This window comes from Ranitomeya variabilis, chromosome 2 (assembly GCF_051348905.1).
Source record: "Ranitomeya variabilis isolate aRanVar5 chromosome 2, aRanVar5.hap1, whole genome shotgun sequence".
NCBI classification, from domain to species: Eukaryota; Metazoa; Chordata; class Amphibia; order Anura; family Dendrobatidae; genus Ranitomeya; species Ranitomeya variabilis.
The window spans coordinates 346,524,323-346,549,132 of record NC_135233.1 but is presented as its reverse complement, the minus strand read 5'-3'; the positions used below and the strand labels follow the sequence as shown (position 1 = coordinate 346,549,132).

At 44.3% G+C, this 24,810-nt stretch overlaps 1 protein-coding gene across 3 annotated transcripts; it reads left to right on the top strand.

Moving 5' to 3' along the window:
* The first annotated feature begins 54 nt into the window (after positions 1 to 54).
* On the top strand, positions 55 to 7,921 carry LOC143805812 (Fanconi anemia group F protein-like). Of its 3 annotated transcripts, none has more exons than XM_077285497.1 (2): positions 55 to 175; positions 6,784 to 7,921. In XM_077285497.1, exon 2 carries the CDS (start codon positions 6,801 to 6,803, stop codon positions 7,836 to 7,838), a length of 1,038 nt encoding a protein of 345 aa, XP_077141612.1. In that variant the 5' UTR covers positions 55 to 175; positions 6,784 to 6,800; the 3' UTR covers positions 7,839 to 7,921. The 3 variants fall into 3 exon arrangements, with proteins under 3 accessions (XP_077141612.1, XP_077141611.1, XP_077141613.1); XM_077285496.1 differs by having other exon boundaries at positions 76 to 288; XM_077285498.1 differs by lacking the exon at positions 55 to 175 and adding an exon at positions 297 to 479.
* Positions 7,922 to 24,810: the final 16,889 nt, after the last annotated feature.

The window sequence follows — 24,810 nt, the reverse complement described above, 5'->3', positions numbered from 1 at the left end:
CTTGAGCGACTCACGTACGCGCATCACGCTGGCGGACATGTTTAGTAAGGGCAGATTTGCTCTGACTGCCAGTGAAGCTGTTTGGACGCCGCTATAGTATGTGCATGACTGAGGGAGGCCTGAGGACGAGCCGCTTTACAGGGACTGCTCACCTCAGAGAGCAGCGGCTGACTAGGTAAACACTGTTCCAAGGAGGGGCGTGACGTCGATGAAGGGGCGTGGTTATGAGGTCAAGTTTGCCACCTCACATGGAGCTTCCGGAATAATAGAGGCTGGAACAGTTGGCAGGTACGTGTGTAACCCTAGGTGATGAGGTCAGATCTGCCCCAGAGCAGGGAAGTGCACCGAGTCCTCACACCGACAATTCACGCCTTCACATCACGTATTCGTGTGCAGCTTCACCTTAAAGGGAGCCTTTCTTATGACTTATTAAAGGGGCTGTCCATCCACTGTTATACTAAAAGAAGGACTCGGGCCAGGTAAAAATATACACTCCAGCGATGGCGTGCTTGTACCTTGGCAACGTCTCCGCTTCCTGGTGTCTTGGGCTGAAAAGAGTCTGTTTTAGGGGCTGAACTTAAAGGGAATCGGCGACGTACAGACAGTCCGCACTTGTATGGAGGAGACGCCGAGCAGAATCATATATAGGACTGTAAGACTTGAATTCATTGAAGTCTCTGGTATCTATATGTAGGCGTCCAGTGTGATAGCTGTAGTAGTCCATTGGGTGGTTCCACTAGTGACTGATAGCTGTAGGAGTCCAGTGGGTGGTCCTACTAGTGATGGCTGTAGGTGTCCAGTGGGTTGTCCTACGAGTGATAGCTGTAGGAGTCCAGGAGGCAGTCCTAATAGTGACTGATAGCTGTAGGAGTCCAGTGGGCGGTTCTACTAGTGATAGCTCTAATAGTCCATTGGGCGGTCCTACTAGTGACTGATACAGTAGGAGTCCAGTGGGCAGTCCTACTAGTGACTGAGCGGTAGGAGTCCAGTGGGCAGTCCTACTAGTGACTGATAGCGGTAGGAGTCCAGTGGGCAGTCCTACTAGTGACTGATAGCGGTAGGAGTCCAGTGGGCAGTCCTAGTGACTGATAGCGGTAGGAGTCCAGTGGGCAGTCCTACTAGTGACTGATAGCGGTAGGAGTCCAGTGGGCAGTCCTACTAGTGATGGCTGTAGGAGTCCAGTGGGCAGTCCTACTAGTGATTGATAGCTGTAGGAGTCCAGTGGGCGGTCCTACTAGTGATAGCTATCTTGGCATGTACAGACATATATAGTAGACTGTCAATCACTTGTAGGATCACCCACTGAACTCCTACAGCTGTCAGTCACTAGTAGGGCCGCCCACTAGACTCCTACATACAGACACCATAAACATCCATGAATAAATTACTAGTTTTATTGAAACTTTTTCCCACAAAATATGTCTGTCAGTGAGCTTCAGCTTTATAGCGTGGTGCCTTCGGAGCATTTTCTTTAGGGCGTGTTCTCATTCAGTGAATAAATGTTGGTTAGTGGATAATTGCCGACTCGAGCTGATGAATAGATTAGTAGTTCCCTGGTCTAGTGGCCACCAGAGCCCTGTGAGCCGCTTCCTATCTGACAGCATCCTTGGTTCTTATTCTGATACTAGATGGTGGCCCAATTCTAACACATCGGGTATTCTAGAATATGTATGTATGTATGTATATAGCAGCCACATAGTATATAGCACAGGCCACGTAGTATATAGGAGCCATGTAGTACAGGTCCTTCTCAAAAAATTAGCATATAGTGTTAAATTTCATTATTTACCATAATGTAATGATTACAATTAAACTTTCATATACTATAGATTCATTATCCACCAACTGAAATTTGTCAGGTCTTTTATTGTTTTAATACTGATGATTTTGGCATACAACTCCTGATAACCCAAAAAACCTGTCTCAATAAATTAGCATATTTCACCCGACCAATCAAATAAAAGTGTTTTTTAATACCAAACAAAAAAACCATCAAATAATAATGTTCAGTTATGCACTCAATACTTGGTCGGGAATCCTTTGGCAGAAATGACTGCTTCAATGCGGCGTGGCATGGAGGCAATCAGCCTGTGACACTGCTGAGATGTTATGGAGGCCCAGGATGCTTCAATAGCGGCCTTAAGCTCATCCAGAGTGTTGGGTCTTGCGTCTCTCAACTTTCTCTTCACAATATCCCACAGATTCTCTATGGGGTTCAGGTCAGGAGAGTTGGCAGGCCAATTGAGCACAGTAATACCATGGTCAGTAAACCATTTACCAGTGGTTTTGGCACTGTGAGCAGGTGCCAGGTCATGCTGGAAAATGAAATCTTCATCACCATAAAGCATTTCAGCCGAGGGAAGCATGAAGTGCTCCAAAATCTCCTGATAGCTAGCTGCATTGACCCTGCCCTTGATGAAACACAGTGGACCAACACCAGCAGCTGACATGGCACCCCACACCATCACTGACTGTGGGTACTTGACACTGGACTTCAGGCATTTTGGCATTTCCTTCTCCCCAGTCTTCCTCCAGACTCTGGCACCTTGATTTCCGAATGACATGCAAAATTTGCTTTCATCAGAAAAAAGTACGCTTCTGCCGCTGTTTATGGTTCAAAAGTGGCTTTACTTGGGGAATGCGGCACCTGTAGCCCATTTCCTGCACACGCCTGTGCACGGTGGCTCTGGATGTTTCCACACCAGACTCAGTCCACTGCTTCCTCAGGTTCCCCAAGGTCTGGAATCGGTCCTTCTCCACAATCTTCCTCAGGGTCCGGTCACCTCTTCTCGTTGTACAGCGTTTTCTGCCACATTGTTTCCTTCCAACAGACTTACCATTGAGGTGCCTTGATACAGCACTCTGGGAACAGCCTATTTGTTGAGAAATTTCTTTCTGGGTCTTACCCTCTTGCTTGAGGGTGTCAATGATGGCCTTCTTGACATCTGTCAGGTCGCTAGTCTTACCCATGATGGGGGTTTTGAGTAATGAACCAGGCAGGGAGTTTTTAAAAGCCTCAGGTATCTTTTGCATGTGTTTAGAGTTAATTAGTCAATTCAGAAGATTAGGGTAATAGGTCATTTAGAGAACCTTTTCTTGATATGCTAATTTATTGAGACAGGTTTTTTGGGTTATCAGGAGTTGTATGCCAAAATCATCAGTATTAAAACAATAAAAGACCTGACAAATTTCAGTTGGTGGATAATGAATCTATAGTATATGAAAGTTTAATTGTAATCATTACATTATGGTAAATAATGAAATTTAACACTATATGCTAATTTTTTGAGAAGGACCTGTATATAGCAGACAAATAGTACGTGGCTTGTGCTATATACTACGTGGCAGCTATATACATACATATTGTAGAATACCCAATGCGTTAATACAGGCCACGCAGTATATAGCAGTGGCCACGCAGTATATAACACAGCCCAAACAGTATATAACACAGCTCACGCAGTATATAGCAGCCACGCAGTATATCACACAGGCGACATAGTATATAACACTGGCCACGTAATATATAGCACAGCCCACGCAGTACAAAAGACAGCCCACATAGTATCTAACACTGGCCACGTAGTATATAGCAGCCACGCAGTATATAACACAGCCCACGTAGTATACAGCAGTGTGGGCACCATATCCCTGTTTAAAAAAATAATTAAAATAAAAAATAGTTATATACTCACCCGCCGGGATCCAGCGAAGCTCTCGCGATGCGCGCGCTGCTGCCGCCATCTTCCGTTCGCAGGATGCATTGCAAAATTACCCAGATGACTTAGCGGTCTCGCGAGACCGCTAAGTCTTCTGGGAAATTTCGCAATACATCTCTGGGAACAGAAGATGGTGGCAGCCGCGTGCGGCTCGGCGGACTACGGAGGGTGAGAATAGCAGGTTTTTTTTGTTTTTTTTAATTATTTTTAACATTACATCTTTTTACTATTGATGCTGCATAGGCAGCATCAAAATAAAGATTCCAACAGCATAAATAAATACTCCTAGCTAGAAGCATTGCTATGCCTGCTTCTCCATTAGTTACATTGAAAAAATCACAAAAATAGTGGAGAAATCAATATATCACCAAAAGATGAGTACCAAGTACCCATAGACCAGAGGTGTCAAACTGCATTCCTCGAGGGCCGCCAACAGGTCATGTTTTCAGGATTTCCTTGTATTGCACAGGTGATAATTTAATCACCTGCACAGAATGATTCCAGCACCTTGTGCAATGCTAAGGAAATCCTGAAAACATGACCTGTTGGCGGCCCTCGAGGAATGCAGTTTGACACCTCTGCCATAGACCACTATGACACTAACAATGTAAAATCAATAAAGTTTATTGAAAAATAATATTAAAAACATATCCTGATATGTGAGGATCTCAAAAGACTCAGTAAATTTACATATGGCAGTGGTAATACATCAGCACATATCGCATAGCATTGTCTAATATATATACATGTAATTCATGATCCCGTATGAGGTTCATAAAACATCCTCTAAGGCCAAAATCTAATGTATAATGCCCGGATGATAGGAACTAAACATTAGGGAATTTCTTCTACAGATAATAGTCAATGCTTACCCATTCTTAGTCAAGATACCACTGCGCAGAACGCCCCGACGCGCATTTCGCCCACGTGCTTTCTCAAGGGGAGTGTATTGCTACCCCCACCCCTTCCTCTTAAATACCCCCAGTTATTTCAAATTAGCCAGTGATAACGGAGTCCGTTACCGCTGGCATTAACCCTGTGTTAGCGGTGACTGGAGGGGAGTATGCGTGCGCCGGGCAGTGACTGCAGGGGAGTAGGGAGGGACTAATCAGACTGTGCCCGTCGCTGATTGGTCGCGGCAGCCATGACAGGCAGCTGGCGAGACCAATCAGTGACGCGGGATTTCCGTTGCGGACAGAAAGACGGAAGTACCCCTTAGACAATTATATATATATATATATATATATATATATATATATATATATATATATATATATATATATATATATATATATATATATATATATATATATATATATATATATATAGCTGTAGGTTCAATGTCATCGTTGCGGCATAGCGTCACGCAGGTCTACTAGTCAGAAGAGGCGCTGGGGATGCAATAGGGGGTCGGCCCGGCTCCCATCCGGTGACTGTGGACTACTGATGTGGCCACTAGATGGGTCTCTGTGAATCGATTCCATCATCTGTACTCCCCACCGCTGTGAAATAGCTGGTATCCCAGGCAGGGTCAGCGGCACCCATGACATTTGCTGACTTTTCCAAGACTCCAGAAGGTGTCCTCTAATTCTTGGAGGCTCCCAGATAAGCTGGAGTAATGGGTACAGATCTGCCTCTAACTATAAGCCCATCAGACCAGGTCAGGAAGCTCACAGTCTGCCGGGCGGACGCGGTACCAGGATTGTGGATTGCAGATATGTGACACCATCCTCAGTATGACGAGTGCTCTGGCATGCAATTATGTGAGACAAAAAATTATTTTTCAATTGGGATTCATTAAAAATATTGCATCATTTTGCTTTGTTTCCGGCACATTCACCTTTAATGTGATCCGTGGTCATAAATCAGCGATAGGAGCTCAGATAAAGACAGATAAAGGAATGACATTCTTTCCCATCAGGACGAGCTCGATTTTAAAGGGAACTTGTGAAAAGATTCGTACTGCACAAACCATGAGCAGCATCAATCATATTGGACGCACCGTCACAGCCCACTGTGTATTTCTCTGGGTGGTATTTCAGAGTAAATATAGTGGAGACCGGGCCTGGACCTTTGATAATATCCACCATTGCCAAGATCTCTCACTTGACATACAATAGTTAGACATTGCTGATGGATGATCGGTCATTGTTATGTAGACATCTCCTGAGGTGATCAGGTAGACAACAGGAACAAGTCAAGCTGGTGGGTCATTGTTCTGTTCACAATCCATCTGGTGTTTGGTCTGAGTTCACTTTCTTCAAAGGGTTCACCTTCCTTTAGAATGCATATCTGGCCTCAAGTTTGTGTAACGAAGGCCTGAAAAAGGTCATCTGGTCTCAGGCCTTGGAAAATAAAAACTTTGGAAGTGCAAAGACGCCATCTACTACTCATTTAGAAGGATAGTTGCATTTTGAATGAAACCCAATTGCAAAAATTATGTTTAGCACAGAATACATATATTTAAGTAAAAAGTATCCCAGAAGGTTGGAAACCCCCTTCATAGAACAGCTAACTCAGTGTAAACTATGCTGGAAAAATGCACAAAATATTTTTTTATTCTCTATATTCACAACCCAAAAATATTTCTTAGTACAATTTCTCCAACAAATTCTCATGGTCACATACCAGGGCCGGACTGGCCATTGGGCAATTCTGGCAAATGCCAGAAGGGCCTGTCTGGTCGTGGGCCACATTGTCTGCTATTTTGTTAACAGAATAGGTGTTCTCAAGACACACATACTGTTAAGAGGTGTGACAAAGCACAAAGTGCCAGCACGTCATAGGGAACATTAGAAATATTGGTCTTGTAGTAGATCTTGCTTCCTTCACCCAGGGTAATCTTACTAATATATCTCATCTGGTGCTTGGGGATGGGGACCGAATGAGCCTGTGTGATTTCAAATGCCAGGGCTGAATTTCAGCCCCAGTCCGTACCTGTCACATACTCACTAAATTTGCCCTCCCTATCCTCGATCTCCAGATCAGTGGAGGTCAGATGCATTTATCCTGTAGGTCTAGTGGCGTCACTTGTTTCCTCCACTTTTCTTTTTCTATGATTTAGGTGGATGTGATGGCATCATGGCTGAGAAGATGAAGACCCTGCTGGACAATTTGGACCAATTTCTAGAAGTTCTGGCGTTGTCTCAGAGTGTTCATGCCGACGATTGGGATATTCTCCATGTCCAGCGAGCTCTTGAATGGGGAACCTATTTCCAGCATGTCCACCATCAGTACAAGGCAAATAAACCTCTTAGAAACTCAATAGAAGCTCATCTTAGCAGGAAAAACCAAGAACTTTCTGAATATCTGAAAACTTACCATCACGTTACGTTTGATGACCTAAGTAAAGGCCGGAATCTCCTGTGTATGTCTCTTCTCCAGAACAAGGCTCTTCCTGATCCCGTATTCAAGTACGTGACCGAACTGCTCCGAAACTCCGAATCCAAAGGTGCTGAGTCTACGAGTTTAACCCATGTGATATCCCAAAAAGTGGCCTCACAACTACTTCTATCTCTTCCTATATTGGCGTCTGAAGGATTTTACGAGTTATCGGACAACCCTATACTAATGACACAAGCCAATCTCCTGAGAAAACGTCTAGAAGGACGATTGGAGGTGTCAGAAGACAACCAGAAGTCCTCCATCATGTCAGATATTCTTGGCCAGATTTCCAGACCACATGTCTACCACCTGCTAGTAGCTGTTCTTTTATCTAACAAAGCATCCAAACACCAGGACCCCATATCTGATCTTCTCCTGGATTGGGTTCTGTCAGATGAGGATCTCTCTGGTGGCCTTTTCATGAATGTAAGATGCCAGGTCCTGGCGAGGTTAAGCTTCATGTCCTTCAAGTTCAGGAACATCTACTTGGAATATTTGGTTAAGATGGGTAGTAGTATGGAACCAGACCTGAGTTGTCGGAAATGGGTCAGTGACTCCTTTAACCTGACTTTTGATGGATTGATGGATCATTATAAGCGTCTGATGGAAGGACCTGAAGACTTAAAAGACTTCTTATTAACTAAACTTTGGACCCTAAAAAATAAGGATGGGAACTATGAAGTGCCTGGTGTTAGTATATGGACCGATGTACTGGCTGAAATACAAAAACCTTAAACTATTTTTTTGTTTTCATAGTTTGCTTTTATTATGTGGTGTAAAAATGTATCACCTGGGCTTATAAAAAAAAAAAAAAAAGACCCATCTGCTCTCCTGACATATCTGTTTTAGGCTATGTTCATATGTCCAGTAGTGATCAGTTACAACTGATCCAGTAGTAATCTGTTGGCAAAATAGTTGTGCAGACACAACGTCTTTCTGTTTTTAAATGACTGATCGCTGCTGACTTTGTATTTTTAACATTGAAGTCTATGAAAAAACGAGTCTGTTAATTAGCCATCCATTTTTCTTTCATTTGTAACGGATCCGTTTTTTTCTTACTGGATCCAGTTGCCGGCACTGGGAAATCCTTACAACACGTGATGTGAGGATTAACAAGTCAAGTACAAAAATCATGAAACAATACAAGTTACCGCCTGGTACAGGAGGAAAGAGGACCCTCACAATCTACAAGGGATGGGTGAGGGTACAGTAGGTGAGGGGAGAGAGCTGGTGGTGCAGCAGTATGGTGGATCGGTGGTTACTGTAGGTTGTAGGCTTGTCGGAAGAGGTAGGTCTTCAGGTTCTTTTTGAAGGTTTCGATGGTAGGCAAGAGTCTGATATGTTGTGGTAGAGAGTTCCAGATTATGGGGGAAGCACTGGAGAAATCTTGTATGCGATTGTGGAAAGAGGAGATAAGCCAGGAGTAGAGGAGGAGATCTTGTGAGGATCAGAGATTGCGTGTACGTCAGTACCGGGAGATGAGGTCATAGATGTGTGGTGGAGACAGGTTGTGGATGGCTTTGTATGCCAGGGTTTTGAACTGGGGTCTCTGGGCAATGGGAAGCCAGTGCAGGGATTGACAGAGGGAAGGATGTTGTGAACTCTATTTTTAGGCTCCCTCTAGTGGTCACAAGCTGTACTGTGTAGTGTTGTCTTTCTGCAGGTTGGCTGCATCAGCTGGTTCGTTATCCTTGGTTGGTTTCCTATTTAGCTCACCTGGATACTCAGTTCCTTGCCTGCTATCAATGTATTCAGTGCTCTTCAGATTCCTTGTGACTACCTTGCTCCCAGTCTCTCCAAGACAAGCTAAGTTTTTGTTTGTTCATTTTTTGATTATCAGCATTCATCATGTTTCTTGTCCAGCTTGCTAAAATGTGATCTGTGATCTCCTCGCTTGCTGGTTGCTCTAGGGGACTGAGTTTCTCCCCCCACACCGTTAGTTGGTGCGGGGGTTCTTGAAATCTCAGTGTGGATATTTTGTAAGGGTTTTTTACTGACCGCACAGACCCCTTTTCTATTTTCTGCTATCTAGTATTAGTGGGCCTCATTTGCTGAATCTGTTTTCACCCCTGTGTATGTGCCTTCCTCTTACCTCACCGTTATTACATGTTGGGGGCTTCTATATCTTTGGGGATTATTTCTCTGGAGGCAAGAGAGGTCTTTCTTTCTCTCTAGGGGTAGTTAGTTCCTCAGGCTGGCTCGAGACGTCTAGGATTTTTAGGCACGTTCACCGGCTACCTCTAGTGTGTTTGGATGGGTTCAGTTTTGCGGTCAGTCCAGTTTACCACCTCCCTAGAGCTAGTCCTATGTTTGTTACTTAGCTGGAGTAATTTGTGATCCTCAACCACTAAGGATCATAACAGTATAGCAGGCCTCAAAGTGTTTAATGCATCGCAGAAGTGGGATAAAAAGAAGACCTGAGTACATTTTTTTTTTTTTTTTTCCTCCCGCTTTTCCTTTGCTGCAGTCTGTTTAGCTTCTTTCATCCCCTTGAACTCTGGGTGGTTTTGAGCTCAGCTGCAGACATGAATATTCAGACTCTGACTTCTAGTGTGGATCATCTTACTGCACGGGTGCAAAGTATTCAGGATTTTGTTATTCATAGCCCTATGTCAGAACCAAAGATACCCATTCCTGAGTTGTTTTCTGGAGATAGATCTAGGTTTATGAATTTTAAGAATAATTGTAAGTTATTTCTATCTCTGAGACCTCGGTCCTCTGGTGATTCTGCTCAGCAAGTTAAAATTGTTATCTCCTTGTTGCGTGGTGACCCTCAAGATTGGGCCTTCTCTCTGGCACCAGGAGATCCTGCATTGCTTAATGTAGATGCATTTTTTCTGGCTCTTGGACTGCTTTATGAGGAGCCTAATCTTGAGAATCAGGCAGAAAAAGCGTTGCTGGCTATCTCTCAAGGTCAGGATGAAGCAGAGGTGTATTGTCAAAAATTTCGGAAATGGTGCTTACTCAATGGAATGAATGTGCCTTGGCTGCAAATTTCAGAGAAGGTCTTTCTGAAGCCATTAAGAATGTTATGGTGGGGTTTCCCACCCCTACAAGTCTGAGTGATTCTATGGCTTTAGCCATTCAGGTTGATCGGCGTTTGCGGGAGTGCAAATCTGCTCATCCTTTGGCGGTATTTTCTGAACAGAGACCTGAGTCTATGCAATGTGACCTAACTCTGACCAGAATTGAGCGACAAAGTCATAGACGTCAAAATGGGTTGTGCTTTTACTGTGGTGATTCTACTCATGTTATCTCAGCATGCTCTAAACGCTTAAAGAAAATCGCTAAACCTGTCACCATTGGTACTATACAGCCTAAATTTATTGTGTCTGTTACTTTGATTTGTTCTTTGTCGTCTTACCCGGTTATGGCTTTTGTGGATTCGGGTGCTGCCCTGAATCTGATGGATTTGTCGTTTGCCAGGCGCTGTGGTTTTGTCTTGGAGCCTTTGGAATTTCCTATTCCTCTGAGGGGAATTGATGCTACGCCATTGGCTGAGAATAAGCCTCAGTATTGGACGCAAATGACCATGTGCATGACTCCCGTACATCAGGAGGTGATTCGCTTTCTAGTTTTGCATAATTTGCATGATGTTGTCGTTTTGGGTCTGCCATGGCTGCAGGCTCATAATCCAATAATCCAGTTTTAGATTGGAAAGCTATGTCTGTGTCAAGTTGGGGTTGTCAGGGAATTCATGGCGATACTCCGTTGGTGTCTATTGCTTCTTCCACTCCTTCTGAGGTCCCTGAGTTTTTGTCTGACTACCAGGATGTATTTGATGAGCCCAGGTCCAGTGCCCTGCCCCCTCATAGGGATTGTGACTGTGCTATAAATTTAATTCCTGGTAGTAAATTCCCTAAGGGACGACTTTTTAATTTGTCTATACCAGAGCATGCCGCGATGCGGAGTTATATAAAGGAGTCTTTGGAGAAGGGACATATTCGCCCATCCTCTTCCCCTCTTGGTGCAGGATTTTTTTTTGTGGCCAAGAAGGACGGTTCTTTGAGACCGTGTATAGATTATCGCCTTCTGAATAAAATCACAGTCAAATTTCAGTATCCTCTGCCATTATTGTCCGATTTGTTTGCTCAGATTAAGGGTGCCAGTTGGTTCACCAAGATAGATCTCCGTGGTGCGTATAACCTTGTGCGCATTAAGCAGGGAGATGAATGGAAAACAGCATTTAATACGCCCGAAGGCCATTTTGAGTACTTGGTGATGCCTTTTGGACTCTCTAATGCTCCTTCTGTGTTTCAGTCCTTCATGCATGACATCTTCCGAGAATATCTGGATAAATTTATGATTGTTTATCTGGATGACATTTTGGTCTTTTCTGATGATTGGGAGTCCCATGTGAAGCAGGTCAGGATGGTGTTTCAGGTCCTGCGTGCTAATGCTTTATTTGTGAAGGGCTCAAAATGCCTCTTCGGAGTACAGAAGGTCTCCTTTTTGGGTTTTATTTTTTCCCCTTCTACTGTGGAGATGGACCCAGTCAAGGTCCAGGCTATTCATGACTGGACTCAGCCCACGTCTGTTAAGAGTCTTCAGAAGTTCTTGGGTTTTGCTAATTTTTACCGTCGTTTCAGCGCTAATTTTTCTAGCGTGGTTAAACCTTTGACGGATTGGACCAAGAAGGGTTCTGATGTGACTAATTGGTCTCCTGCGGCCGTGGAGGCCTTTCGGGAGCTGAAGCACCGGTTTTCTTCAGCTCCAGTCTTATGTCAGCCAGATGTCTCTCTCCCCTTCCAGGTCGAGGTTGATGCTTCTGAGATTGGAGCAGGGGCTGTTTTGTCGCAGAGAAGCTCTGATGGCTCTGTGATGAAGCCATGTGCTTTCTTTTCAAGAAAATTTTCGCATGCCGAGCGGAATTATGATGTTGGTAATCGGGAGTTGTTGGCTATGAAGTGGGCATTTGAGGAGTGGCGACATTGGCTCGAAGGAGCTAAACATCGTGTGGTGGTCTTGACTGATCACAAAAATCTGATTTACCTCGAGTCTGCCAAGCGCCTGAATCCTAGACAGGCTCGTTGGTCGTTGTTTTTCTCCCGTTTCAACTTCGTGGTCTCATACCTGCCTGGTTCGAAGAACGTGAAGGCTGATGCACTTTCTAGGAGTTTTGTGCCTGACTCTCCGGGAGTTTCTGAGCCGGCTGGTATTCTCAGAGAGGGAGTGATTTTGTCTGCCATTTCCCCAGATTTGTGACGAGTGCTGCAGAAATTTCAGGCGGATAGACCTGACCGTTGTCCACCAGAGAGATTTTGTCCCGGATAGATGGACCAGCAGAGTTATTTCCGAGGTTCATTCTTCGGTGTTGGCGGGTCATCCTGGGATTTTTGGTACCAGAGATTTGGTGGCTAGGTCCTTCTGGTGGCCTTCCTTGTCGCGGGATGTGCGTTCCTTTGTGCAGTCTTGTGGGATTTGTGCTCGGGCTAAGCCTTGCTGTTCTCGTGCCAGCGGTTTGCTTTTGCCTTTGCCTGTCCCGAAAAGGCCTTGGACGCACATTTCCATGGATTTTATTTTGGATCTTCCAGTGTCTCAGAAAATGTCTGTCATCTGGGTGGTGTGTGATCGTTTTTCCAAGATGGTCCATTTGGTGCCCTTGCCTAAGGTGCCTTCCTCCTCCGATTTGGTTCCTCTATTTTTTCAGAATGTGGTTCGCTTGCACGGCATTCCTGAAAATATTGTGTCTGATAGAGGATCCCAGTTTGTGTCCAGGTTTTGGCGGACTTTTTGTGCTAAGATGGGCATTGATTTGTCTTTTTCGTCGGCCTTCCATCCTCAGACTAATGGCCAAACCGAGCGAACTAATCAGACGTTGGAAACTGATTTGAGATGTTTTGTTTCTGCTGATCAGGATGATTGGGTGACTTTTTTGCCATTGGCCGAGTTTGCCCTTAATAATCGGGCTAGTTCTGCTACTTTGGTTTCTCCTTTTTTCTGCAATTCTGGTTTCCATCCTCGTTTTTCCTCGGGTCAGGTTGAGTCTTCCGACTGTCCTGGGGTGGATTCTGTGGTGGATAGGTTGCAGCAGATTTGGAACCATGTGGTGGACAATTTGAGGTTGTCACAGGAGAAGGCTCAGCGCTTTGCCAACCGCCGCCGCGGTGTGGGTCCCCGACTTCGTGTTGGGGATTTGGTGTGGCTGTCTTCTCGGTATGTTCCTATGAAGGTCTCCTCTCCTAAATTCAAGCCTCGCTTCATCGGTCCTTATAAGATCTTGGAAATCCTTAACCCGGTGTCTTTTCGTTTGGATCTCCCAGCATCGTTTGCCATTCATAATGTGTTCCATAGGTCTTTGTTGCGGAGGTATGTGGTACCTGTGGTTCCTTCTGTTGAGCCTCCTGCTCCGGTGCTGGTCGAGGGCGAATTGGAGTACGTGGTGGAGAAGATTTTGGATTCTCGTTTCTCTAGACGGAGGCTTCAGTATTTGGTTAAGTGGAAGGGCTATGGTCAGGAGGATAATTCCTGGGTTGTCGCCTCTGATGTTCATGCGGCCGATTTGGTTCGTGCCTTCCACGCGGCTCATCCTGATCGCCCTGGGGGTCTTGATGAGGGTTCGGTGACCCCTCCTCAAGGGGGGGGTACTGTGGTGAACTCTATTTTTAGGCTCCCTCTAGTGGTCACAAGCGGTACTGTGTAGTGTTGTCTTTCTGCAGGTTGGCTGCATCAGCTGGTTCGTTATCCTTGGTTGGTTTCCTATTTAGCTCACCTGGATACTCAGTTACTTGCCTGCTATCAATGTATTCAGTGCTCTTCAGATTCCTTGTGACTACCTTGCTCCCAGTCTCTCCAAGACAAGCTAAGTTTTTGTTTGTTCATTTTTTGATTATCAGCATTCATCATGTTTCTTGTCCAGCTTGCTAAAATGTGATCTCCTCGCTTGCTGGTTGCTCTAGGGGACTGAGTTTCTCCCCCCACACCGTTAGTTGGTGCGGGGGTTCTTGAAATCTCAGTGTGGATATTTTGTAAGGGTTTTTTACTGACCGCACAGAGCCCTTTTCTATTTTCTGCTATCTAGTATTAGTGAGCCTCATTTGCTGAATCTGTTTTCACCCCTGTGTATGTGCCTTCCTCTTACCTCACCGTTATTACATGTTGGGGGCTTCTATATCTTTGGGGATTATTTCTCTGGAGGCAAGAGAGGTCTTTCTTTCTCTCTAGGGGTAGTTAGTTCCTCAGGCTGGCTCGAGACGTCTAGGATTTTTAGGCACGTTCACCGGCTACCTCTAGTGTGTTTGGATGGGTTCAGGTTTGCGGTCAGTCCAGTTTACCACCTCCCTAGAGCTAGTCCTATGTTTGTTACTTAGCTGGAGTAATTTGTGATCCTCAACCACTAAGGATCATAACAGAAGGAGGCCGGGGAATAGAGGGGGGACAGGTGGATTAGTCGAGCAGCAAAGTTTAGAATAGATTGGAGGGGCGCGAGAGTGTTAGAAAGGAGGACACAGAGCAGGAGATGACGAGGGCATGCATTAGTGTTTTTGCAAATTCTTAGTTAAAGGGAGGGTGCCGTGATTTTAGTTTTTGTATTAATAATTATTGCTTATACAATCAATTATTTTTAATACAAAAGTAAATGTACCTCTTTCATACTTTTTTATTTATTCACTTTTACTTTCACCACTGGAGGCCGCCATTTTCATTAGTGTGGGTGTAAGTGTCTGGGCACACTTGCAGTCCTCACTTACGGCAGCCATGGGCATAGGAGCCAACGGTCGGGCTCCGACCGCATCTCCTGCCTCTCAGCTGTGACTTGGCCACGCCCACTGAGCTGCCCCGTCACAGCTGTGAGAGGAAATCGCGGCCATTTTGTTTATTTCCCTCTGCCATCGCACACACAGCTCAGTGCGTGCGATGGCAGGAGCTGCCAGGGAGAAGCTGCTGCCGAGGGTCCAGGGTAAATATCTGCAGCGAGGAGCTGTGATTGCAGCCTGCACTTAGTATTACAGTACAGGCTGCAATCACTGCCGACCTGTTCAGAGCAGATCAGGGAGATCGTGGCACTGCTCTGCCCTGAACATGACTCAGCATTTCCTGAGAGAGGATGGAAGGTAAGTACAGGGTTTTTATTTTCTTATGCATCTACCACTGCTACCAGCCCCTATATACCACCTAGCACTGCCTGTCTGCCTCTGTATACCACTGCCTGCCTGCCTCTGTATACCACTGCCTGCATGCCTCTGTATACCCCTGCCTGCCTCTGTATACCACTGCCTGCCTGCCTCTGTATACCACTGCCTGCCTGCCTCTGTATACCACTGCCTGCCTGCCTCTGTATACCACTGCCTGCATGCCTCTGTATACCCCTGCCTGCCTCTGTATACCACTGCCTGCCTGCCTCTGTATACCACTGCCTGCATGCCTCTGTATACCACTGTCTGCCTGCCTCTGTATACCACTGTCTGCCTGCCCCTGTATACCACTGTCTGCCTGCCCCTGTATACCACTGTCTGCCTGCCCCTGTATACCACTGTCTGCCTGCCTCTGTATACCACTGTCTGCCTGCCTCTGTATACCACTGTCTGCCTGCCTCTGTATACCACTGTCTGCCTGCCTCTGTATACCACTGTCTGCCTGCCTCTGTATACCACTGTCTGCCTGCCTCTGTATACCACTGTCTGCCTGCCTCTGTATACCACTGTCTGCCTGCCTCTGTATACCACTGTCTGCCTGCCTCTGTATACCACTGTCTGCCTGCCTCTGTATACCACTGTCTGCCTGCCTCTGTATACCACTGTCTGCCTGCCTCTGTATACCACTGTCTGCCTGCCTCTGTATACCACTGTCTGCCTGCCTGCCTCTGTATACCACTGTCTGCCTGCCTGCCTCTGTATACCACTGTCTGCCTGCCTCTGTATACCACTGTCTGCCTGCCTCTGTATACCACTGTCTGCCTGCCTCTGTATACCACTGCTGCCTGCCTCTGTATACCACTATCTGCCTCTATATACCACTGCCTGCCTGTCTCTGTATACCACTGCCTGCCTGTCTCTGTATACCACTGCCTGCCTCTGTATACCACTGCCTGCCTCTGTATACCACTGCCTGCCTGCCTCTGTATACCACTGCCTGCCTGCCTCTGTATACCACTGTCTGCCTGCCTCTGTATACCACTGTCTGCCTGCCTCTGTATACCACTGTCTGCCTGCCTCTGTATACCACTATCTGCCTCTATATACCACTGCTACCTGCCTCTATATACACCTACCACTGCTACCTCTGTCCTGTGTAGCTAATCTAGTCCTGGGTAGCTAATCCTGTCCCGTGTACTGTGTCCTCCGCAGTCAGTATCACACAGGACAGGATTAGATACACGGCTCAGCAGTCGGTATCACACAGGACAGGATTAGATACACGGCTCAGCAGTCAGTATCTAATCCTCTCCTATGCACTCCTCTCCCCCCTGCGTGTCTTTCCCCAATGTGGTTTATTATTTTTGTTGTGGGAGATGAGGGAGTCGAGGATTATGCGTTCGGTATGGTTTAAAAAAGATTAATAAAGGACTTTATTCTGGCCGAGTCTTTATTTACAATACAACTATAGGATGGATAGTAATGGATGGGTGCCTTATAGACGCCTCTCCATTACTAAGCCGTGGGCTTGATGTCACCGGACAATATGAAGGTGACATGAACCCCACAAATATGAACCCCACTTGCTACCGCTACAGGGCAAGTGGAAATTGCCAGGCAAAGCGCCAGAAAAGGCGCATGTAAAAGGCGGCTGAGAGCTGATGTTTTTAGCCTGGGGGGGGAGACAGTATCCGTGGCCCCTTCCTAGGCTATTAATGTAAGCCCGCAGCTGTCTGCATAATATTTGATGGTTATTAATTATAGGGGGCCCCACGTCTTTTTTTGGGGGGTGTCCCCCATTTTAATAGCCAGTAAAGGCTATAAGTATACAGTTGCGAGCGTGTCAGTGTGAGCACACCCTCCCACCCATAGACCAGTACACTGCTCTCCTGAAATACTGTGCTCCTGTCACCCTGCTCCTTCCACCATACGTCTCTCACCTCCCTAGAGCAGCACAATACCATATGGATCACGTATAATGCCGCTATATATATATATATATATATATATATATATATATATATATATATATATAATCACATAATACTCCCATAAAGACCACACATCACACATTATGCCGGGATATTATAATATATATATAATATCACACATTATGCCGCCAAGTGTTGTGTGATCTATGTGACGGTATTATATGTGATCTATATGGCAATATTATGTTTGATCAGTGTTGTGGAATGATGTAAAAACTATATGACGGTGGTATATGAGAACTATATTGTGGGATTATGTGTGATCTATGTGGAAGTACTAGGTGAGAATTATATGGCGGTATTATGTGTGATCTATATGGTGGTATTATGTGAGAACTGTATGACAGTATTGTGTGATCTATTTGATGGTATTGTGTGTGATCTATATGACGGTATTATGCGAGAACTGTATGACAGTATTGTGTGATCTATTTGATGGTATTGTGTGTGATCTATATGGCGGTATTATGTGAGAACACTATGGCAGTATTATCTTCAGAAAGCGGACCCATTCTATGGTGGTTCTGGCTGAGCACCTGCACGTGGGTCTGGGGTAATAGAGGGGGCAGCATGACCTCCAGTTAGGTGCAGTCAGGGCTGGTGAGGCAGCTGAAGAGAAGGGTCTCATTTTTATCATTACTATATGGCTACATTTCCTTCGCAGCGTCACCCCTGACTGCGCCTGTCGCCTCGCTTTCACACATCGCCAGGACAGGATGGAGAAGACAGGATCTGAGGAGGGGAATGGGGTCTTTGCATGCAGAGTCTGGATCAGAACAGGCCATCAATCCACAGAAATGTTTCCTGGATTTCTGTGGAGCAGACGGTCCATCCATGTGTATAAAAGACAACGCTCTATGTACAATCCCTGGCTGCTCTGCGCACTGAACATGGTGCCCCCTCCATAGACCAGCACACTGCTCTCCTGAAATACTCTGTGCTGCTGTCACCCTGCTCCCTCCACCACATATCTCCCAGAATCCTTGCTGCCTGCCATCCTCGGTGACTGTCTACTTGTCAGTACAAGGCTGCCGTCACACATTCAGTATTTGGTCAGCATTTTACCTCAGTATTTGGAAGCCAAAACCAGGAGTGGGTGATAAATGCAGAAGTGGTGCATATGTTTCTATTATACTTTTCCTCTATTTGTTCCACTCCTGGTTTTGGCTCACACATACTGAGGTAAAATACTGACCAAATACTGCTAGTGTGACGGCAGCCTTACTCTGCAGTCACCAACAAAATGGCTGCTCACTGGGTTCCTGAATATCATCCTCTCTTATCCCTTAGCAAACACCTAGAAGGGGAGGAGAGGAGACATCACACAAATGTCAGCAGACTCCGCCCATAATTACTGCAGTGCTGTAATGTGAGCTAGTTGTACACTAGGTTTTTCTGAAATTTCAGCAGCTGCTCCCCCTAGTGTTTAAAAGTGGAAATTCCAAAACTTTTCAAATTATTTTTCATATTTTACTAAATTATAAACAAATGAAAATATTTATTAAGAAAATTTAAACATTAATTCTTTACATTTTTACAATTGCTGTAAAAAAAATTTTTTTGATGGCACCTTCCCTTTAAGGAATGTGCGGATCTGGGAAATATTTTTGAGTTGGAGTCGGCAGGAAGTGGAAAAGGGTTGGATATGTGGTTTGAATGAGAGGGCAAACTCAATGGTTACCCCAAGGCAGTGGGACTGGGAAGAGTGAGCAGCCATGGACTTTGAAGGATAGGTCAGTTGGGGGGGGTGAGTGAGATGGGGGAAAGACGATGAATTCTGTTTTGTCCATGTTAAGTTTTAGAAATCCGGCTGAGAAGGATGAAATAGCGGACAGACGTGGGATTCTGGTTAGTAAGGAGGTGATATCGCGGTAGATCTGTGTGTCATCAGCATAAAGGTCTTCTTGAAAGCCGTGAGACTCTATGAGCTTTCCCAAGCCAAAGGTGTAGATGGAGAAGAACAAGGGTCCTAAAACTGAACCTTGGGGGACTCTGACAAGGGGGCAAGATGATGAGGAGGAGGTGTGTGAGTGGGAGACGGTGAGTGTCTGGTCTGTTAGGTATGAAGAGATCCAAGATAAGGATCAAGTCTGTGATGCCAAGAGATGAGAGAATCTGTAGTAAGAGGGAATAGTTCACCGGGTCAAAGGCAAAGGACAGGTCCAGGAGGAGAAGTATTGGAGTCCGTACTCCTCTCTAATACCTCTGATGGAAGCCTCTGCTGTTTTTCATCTACAGAAAAATACTACTTATAAAAACATTAATTTTTATTAATTATACATTAAAGATGTTTATCTGTAAAACCTTAAACATGGAAGAAATCTGGGAACAAGGTATGGGTCTATCTTATTCCTCTCTATGGCGGTAATGGACGGTGTAACAACAGAGCATAGTTAGCCAAAAGATATTGATAACCTCATGCTGAAGTCCCCTGTAGCGTGCCTCATAAGAAAAATACCCTGCCTAGCCACGGAGGTTGGCACCCTAGTGATGCAAATGGCGCCTCCGCTCAACGTCGATTCTCCTGCTTGTAGTCCTAGTAGGCTCTATAGCTAATAGTATTAGATTGGCGGAAAAAAAATGCCAAGTGAGACGGTAGACCTGATAAGCCAAGGAACTGACCGCAAAAGAATACACCAATATCCTGCTGCAGTAAATAGCAACCAAATCAGAGAACTTACACAAATATAAATATAACACCTTTAATTAAAATCATAGGATATTCAAGAAGGTGTTATATATATAAGAAGGTGTTATATTTCATGTGCATGTCAATACAATGGAAGCCAGGGAACGTGAAATGGCTGCCACATGTTCATAAGTATAATGTTCAAAAGTACTCGAAGCGTTTCCCTTTTTGTTTATCTCTCAATGGTTCATCGGGAGAAAAGTATTGACGTAGTAGCACTTAGCTGACACTGCTGATAGGAGATGGTGCTTCACTCACAGGCGGTGGCACATTGGTGATTTAGTGCTGCCCTCTCCCCTTAGTGTCTTAAGGCGAGTCCCTTCCACCATTCAGAAAGGGAATATTGATTGCACTTTCAAAATATTTTACCATAATGACATTTTTGAAATTTTGATCAATAAGGAGCAGAACACTCAGCCTGTCTCTGGGGACCTCTTAGTCTCCAAAAGGAGTTGAGTGGCCAACTGACTGCTGGAGCACCTTTGGTCATTGTATATTGATTGGTTTGTTGAGTCCTCATCCGTCCCTGGCTTTCTGATGTAGAGAGATCCAAGTAATAACACACAGCACAAGAGATGTGTATTCATATGCAGGGATCGCCCAGGAGCTCGCCTCTGACTCACTGGGCTCACCCCTCCTGTTTATATAGGAATGAGATAAGCATTTACAGACATGCGTACAAGGGCTCATATTCTCTAACAAAGAGTATCTATTCTACTGATAACGTTCACTTCTGGAATGCAGGTTACAATATGGCAAAGGAATGCGTCCATAAAAGGAAATATGTCTACCTTGCTCAAGTTTCTTCATATACGTCTCTGAGTAGAGGAAGACAAAATGGATTCTTCAATCTGATCTCTACAATTCCCCCCTTTGACATATTCCTTTTATAATCTATCACAAATCCCCTTTAACATATCCATATTTTAGATTACCACAGGGCCAAAGACAAAGCCTTTATTTTTGGTATTACACATGTACACGCTTGTATTCAATAAGAGAATCAAATCTACTATCAATTCTTCCGTTTAACTCTCACAACCTTTTCTTTGTTCTGCAATAAGTATACTAAAATATAAAAACAAAAATTAGTACAGTAATATTAATTAGAATCACTAGAGGATAACATAAGAATGAAGAAGAAAATTTATACTCTTGCATCTATTACACAAAATTTATCTGTGCATACTGAGATACTCTTGAGCACAATCTGGAATAGTACGTATATGACTACAATAATCATAACTATATGTATTATGCTCTGCATAATCCCAGCAACCCACCCACCAATCCCTCTGAACCAGTTGGCTGGGTTGAGAAAAGAGAAAGTATCAGACCACCAGCTATCCTTATTCTGGTCATTGTCTTTATCATACTGATCTCTGAGTCGTTGTATGTCCTTTAATTTAAATGTCATGTACTAATTTTCTATGATGTTGTATGAATCTATTGTTCAAAGGGGTTAGAGAATTCAGTTTATCCCATGCCTCCGTTGAGGTTAATACTATTAACATCAATATTCTGAGTTTTATACTGCTCTTTTGCAATGGCTTGCATGTATCCATGATGCCTTTCCTTCAAGCTTGACTGATGTAGGTGTTGTCAACAGGACTTGGAAGGGTCCGTCAAATCTTGGTTCAAGAGCCTTTCTGGTGTGTCTTTTTACATAGACTTGATCACCTGGTTCCAACTTGTGACTTCCTTCAGTGTTGTCAGGATCTGGAAGGGAAGCAAAAAACTTGTGCATGCACCTTAGTTAATTGTTTCTGAAGATTTTGCACATAAGAAGTCAATGACTCAATATTTAACACAAGTTGTTGTGGAAAATAACATCCTAAATTGGCAGTCCTGCCAAACAAAATTTCATATGGAGACAGTTTAGTCTTACCCCTTGGGGTATTGCGTATTGACTTGAGTAAAGGGCCAGTGGAAGGCATTCTGTCCAAGGCTTTCCTGTTTCAGCCATGGCTTTCTGTATTTTTAATTTTAAAGTTCCATTCATGCGTTCCACCTTTCCAGAACTTTGAGGATGGTATGGAGTGTGTAACTGACTTTCAACACCCAACATTTTCAGTACATTTTGAAATATTTCTCCAGTGAAATGAGTACCCCTATCTGACTCGATCACTTCAGGGAGACCGTAACGGGGTATCAGTTCGGCAACTAGCTTTACAGCAGTGTTTTTAGCTGAAGCCTTCCGAACTGGATAGGCCTCTGGCCACCCTGAGAACATGTCCACACACACCAACACATACTCATACCCATTACTTTTTGGCAGCTGGATAAAGTCTATTTGTAATCGCTGAAACGGATAGAGAGGTCGGACGTGGTGCTTCATAGGGGTCTTTGTTGTCTGTCCAGGATTATGTGCCAGGCATATAGCGCATGTTGCACAATAGTCTCTTGCGTAGTTGCCAAAACCTGGAGCCAACCAGACTTGCTTTGCCAGTAGTGTCATTGCATTTGCAGACACATGAGTAGGGTGGTGCAGTCCACCAACTACAATCGGGTACCAGGCTCTAGGTAGACATATTAGTCCATCTTTCTTCCAAATTCCTGCTTGTTCTTCTGCCCCTTCCTTTTTCCACCTGTCCCTCTCCTCTTCTCCTGCATCTTCCTGTGCTTGTCTCAGTCTATCTTCAGTATTTTCTGTGGGGTTTACAGTATGAACCTGCTGTAAGGGTTTAACTGCTGCTGCTTTGGCTGCTTTATCAGCCCTATCATTTCCCCTAGATTCCCTAGTGTCGAGTCTCACATGTGCAGCTACCTTAATTACTGCTACTTCTTTTGTTTCTTGTGCAGCCTCTAAGATCTGTTTGATCAAAGAAGCATGTTTTACAGGTTGTCCTGACGCTGTCATGTAACCTCTAGCTCTCCAGATTACTCCAAAATCAAACACAATACCATATGCATACCTAGAATCAGTGTATATATTAGCTGTCTGATTCTCAGCTATTTTTAGCGCTTCAATCAATGCTGTTAGTTCTGCTTCTTGTGCAGACTGTTTCGGTGGAAGAGGTTCTGCTTTGAGAGTTTCAGATTCTGACACAACTGCATACCCTGTATGGAAATTACCTGTGTCATCTGCAAACCTACTACCATCTATAAACAGCTCTAAATCTGGATTTTGAAGTGGTGTTTCGGATACATTGGGTAAGCCTACCGTTTCTTGTAAAATGAGCTCTGTACAATCATGTGTGTCTGTAGGGAAAAAATTTGCGTGTGGATCAGTGTCCTTATTCCCCCCTTCAGACTCGAGAGGTAGCAGTGTTGCTAAATTAAGAGTCTGAAGCCTAGCAAATGTGATAGTCTGGTAGCCCTAACGCTGGAGCTGAAACAAGGGCATCTTTTAATTGTTGGAATGAAATCTGACCTTCTTTTGTCAACAAATAAGGTTCATTTTTTACACAGTCATACAGTGGTTGCATTAGTTGACTGGCATGTATAATCCATTGTCTACAATGAGACACTATTCCTAAAAATGCTCGTAGCTGTTTATGATTTCTAGGCTCATTCATCTGTCTTATTGCTTCAGTTCTTTGAGGTGTAAGATGCTTTTTACCTTGAGAAATGCAATGACCTAGAAAGACCACTTTGATCTGACAAACTTGTAGCTTTTGTCTATTCACTTTACACCCTTCTTTTCCTAGAAAACATAATAAACTTACAGTGGACCTTTCTGCAGTTTCTAGATCTGTGATAGTAACGTATGAGGATTGGGTACAACTGGGGTGATTGGATCTAGAACTTTGTTTATTTCTCTTAGATCATGTACCATACGATATTTGGGCATAGAACTCTTATCAAGAGTTCTCTTCTTGACTGGATACAGAGGAGTGTTAGCAGGTGATTGTATCTCTACCAAAACTCCTTTCTCTCTATATCCCTCTATCTGTTTTGTAATCGCTAATTCCTGCTGGGCACTCACAGGGTATTGTCTGAGCTGTGGGAGAACAGTTCCTGGTTGCACAGATAATTTTACAGGAGAGATATGTAATAATCCCACATCAGTGTCACCCTGTGCCCACAGTGTTTCTGGGACCATTGAGAGGTCTAGATCTGTGGTGTACTCTTTTTCTTCAGTATAATCCTCAAAAGCCTGAATTCTGACATATTGTTCTAATGTTTCTGCATCATCAGGGATAGTCAGCATAACTGTGCCATCGTCCCTAAAATTGATGTTAGCTTCTAATTTCTTTAGGACATCAGTTCCTAACAAACATGTTGGGGCACCTCTGGCATACAAAAATCTGGATGCAAAACATTTAGGTCCTAATGAGACCTCTAGGGGCACAGTATATGGCAGTGTTCGAATTACCCCATCATAACCCTCAGCAAAAGTTGTTTGTTCTGAAATATCTTCCGGATTCGGAAGAAAATCTTGATTCAAAATTGAGGAAGTTGCACCTGTATCTATCAAAAATGGAATCTCTCTCCCCCCCACATTCACCTGAATCATAGGTCTTCTAGCTGGTAGGGAAGTTTGTAACACATCGAGTCAATCTGAATCTGGTATGGGACCATCTATGATGGTAGATTTCTGCTGGTTGTCCGTTTGGGGAGGGTTATTTCTGGGAACAAATTTGCCTGACTTTATATCTGCCAACTTCTTCCTGCACTCTCTTTGGAAATGACCTGGCTTTTTACAGTAGTGACAAGGAAAATTGTGTCTCATTCTTCCTCCTGTATTAGCTTGTGCTATTCTAACAGGCTTACGATTCTCTCTCATATCCATGGCTATTCCTAAACATCGTTGTTTCACAATATTTGGTTGTTCAATTGTTCTCCAATCTGGAGTAGAGGATTTAAATTTTTCTCTGATTTTTGGATCTAGCCCCTCTATTAATTGTTTTGTAAAAAGTCTCCTTACTGAAGCATCAGTCATATCCAATCCTTCATCCCTAAAGCTATTTTCTAGTTCTTGACTATATTCTTCAATACTTTGCCCAAAT

Coding starts and splice junctions, on each gene's coding strand:
- LOC143805812 (XM_077285497.1), top strand. CDS start 6,801: ATGGCTGAGAAGATGAAGACCCTGCTGGACAATTTGGACCAATTTCTA.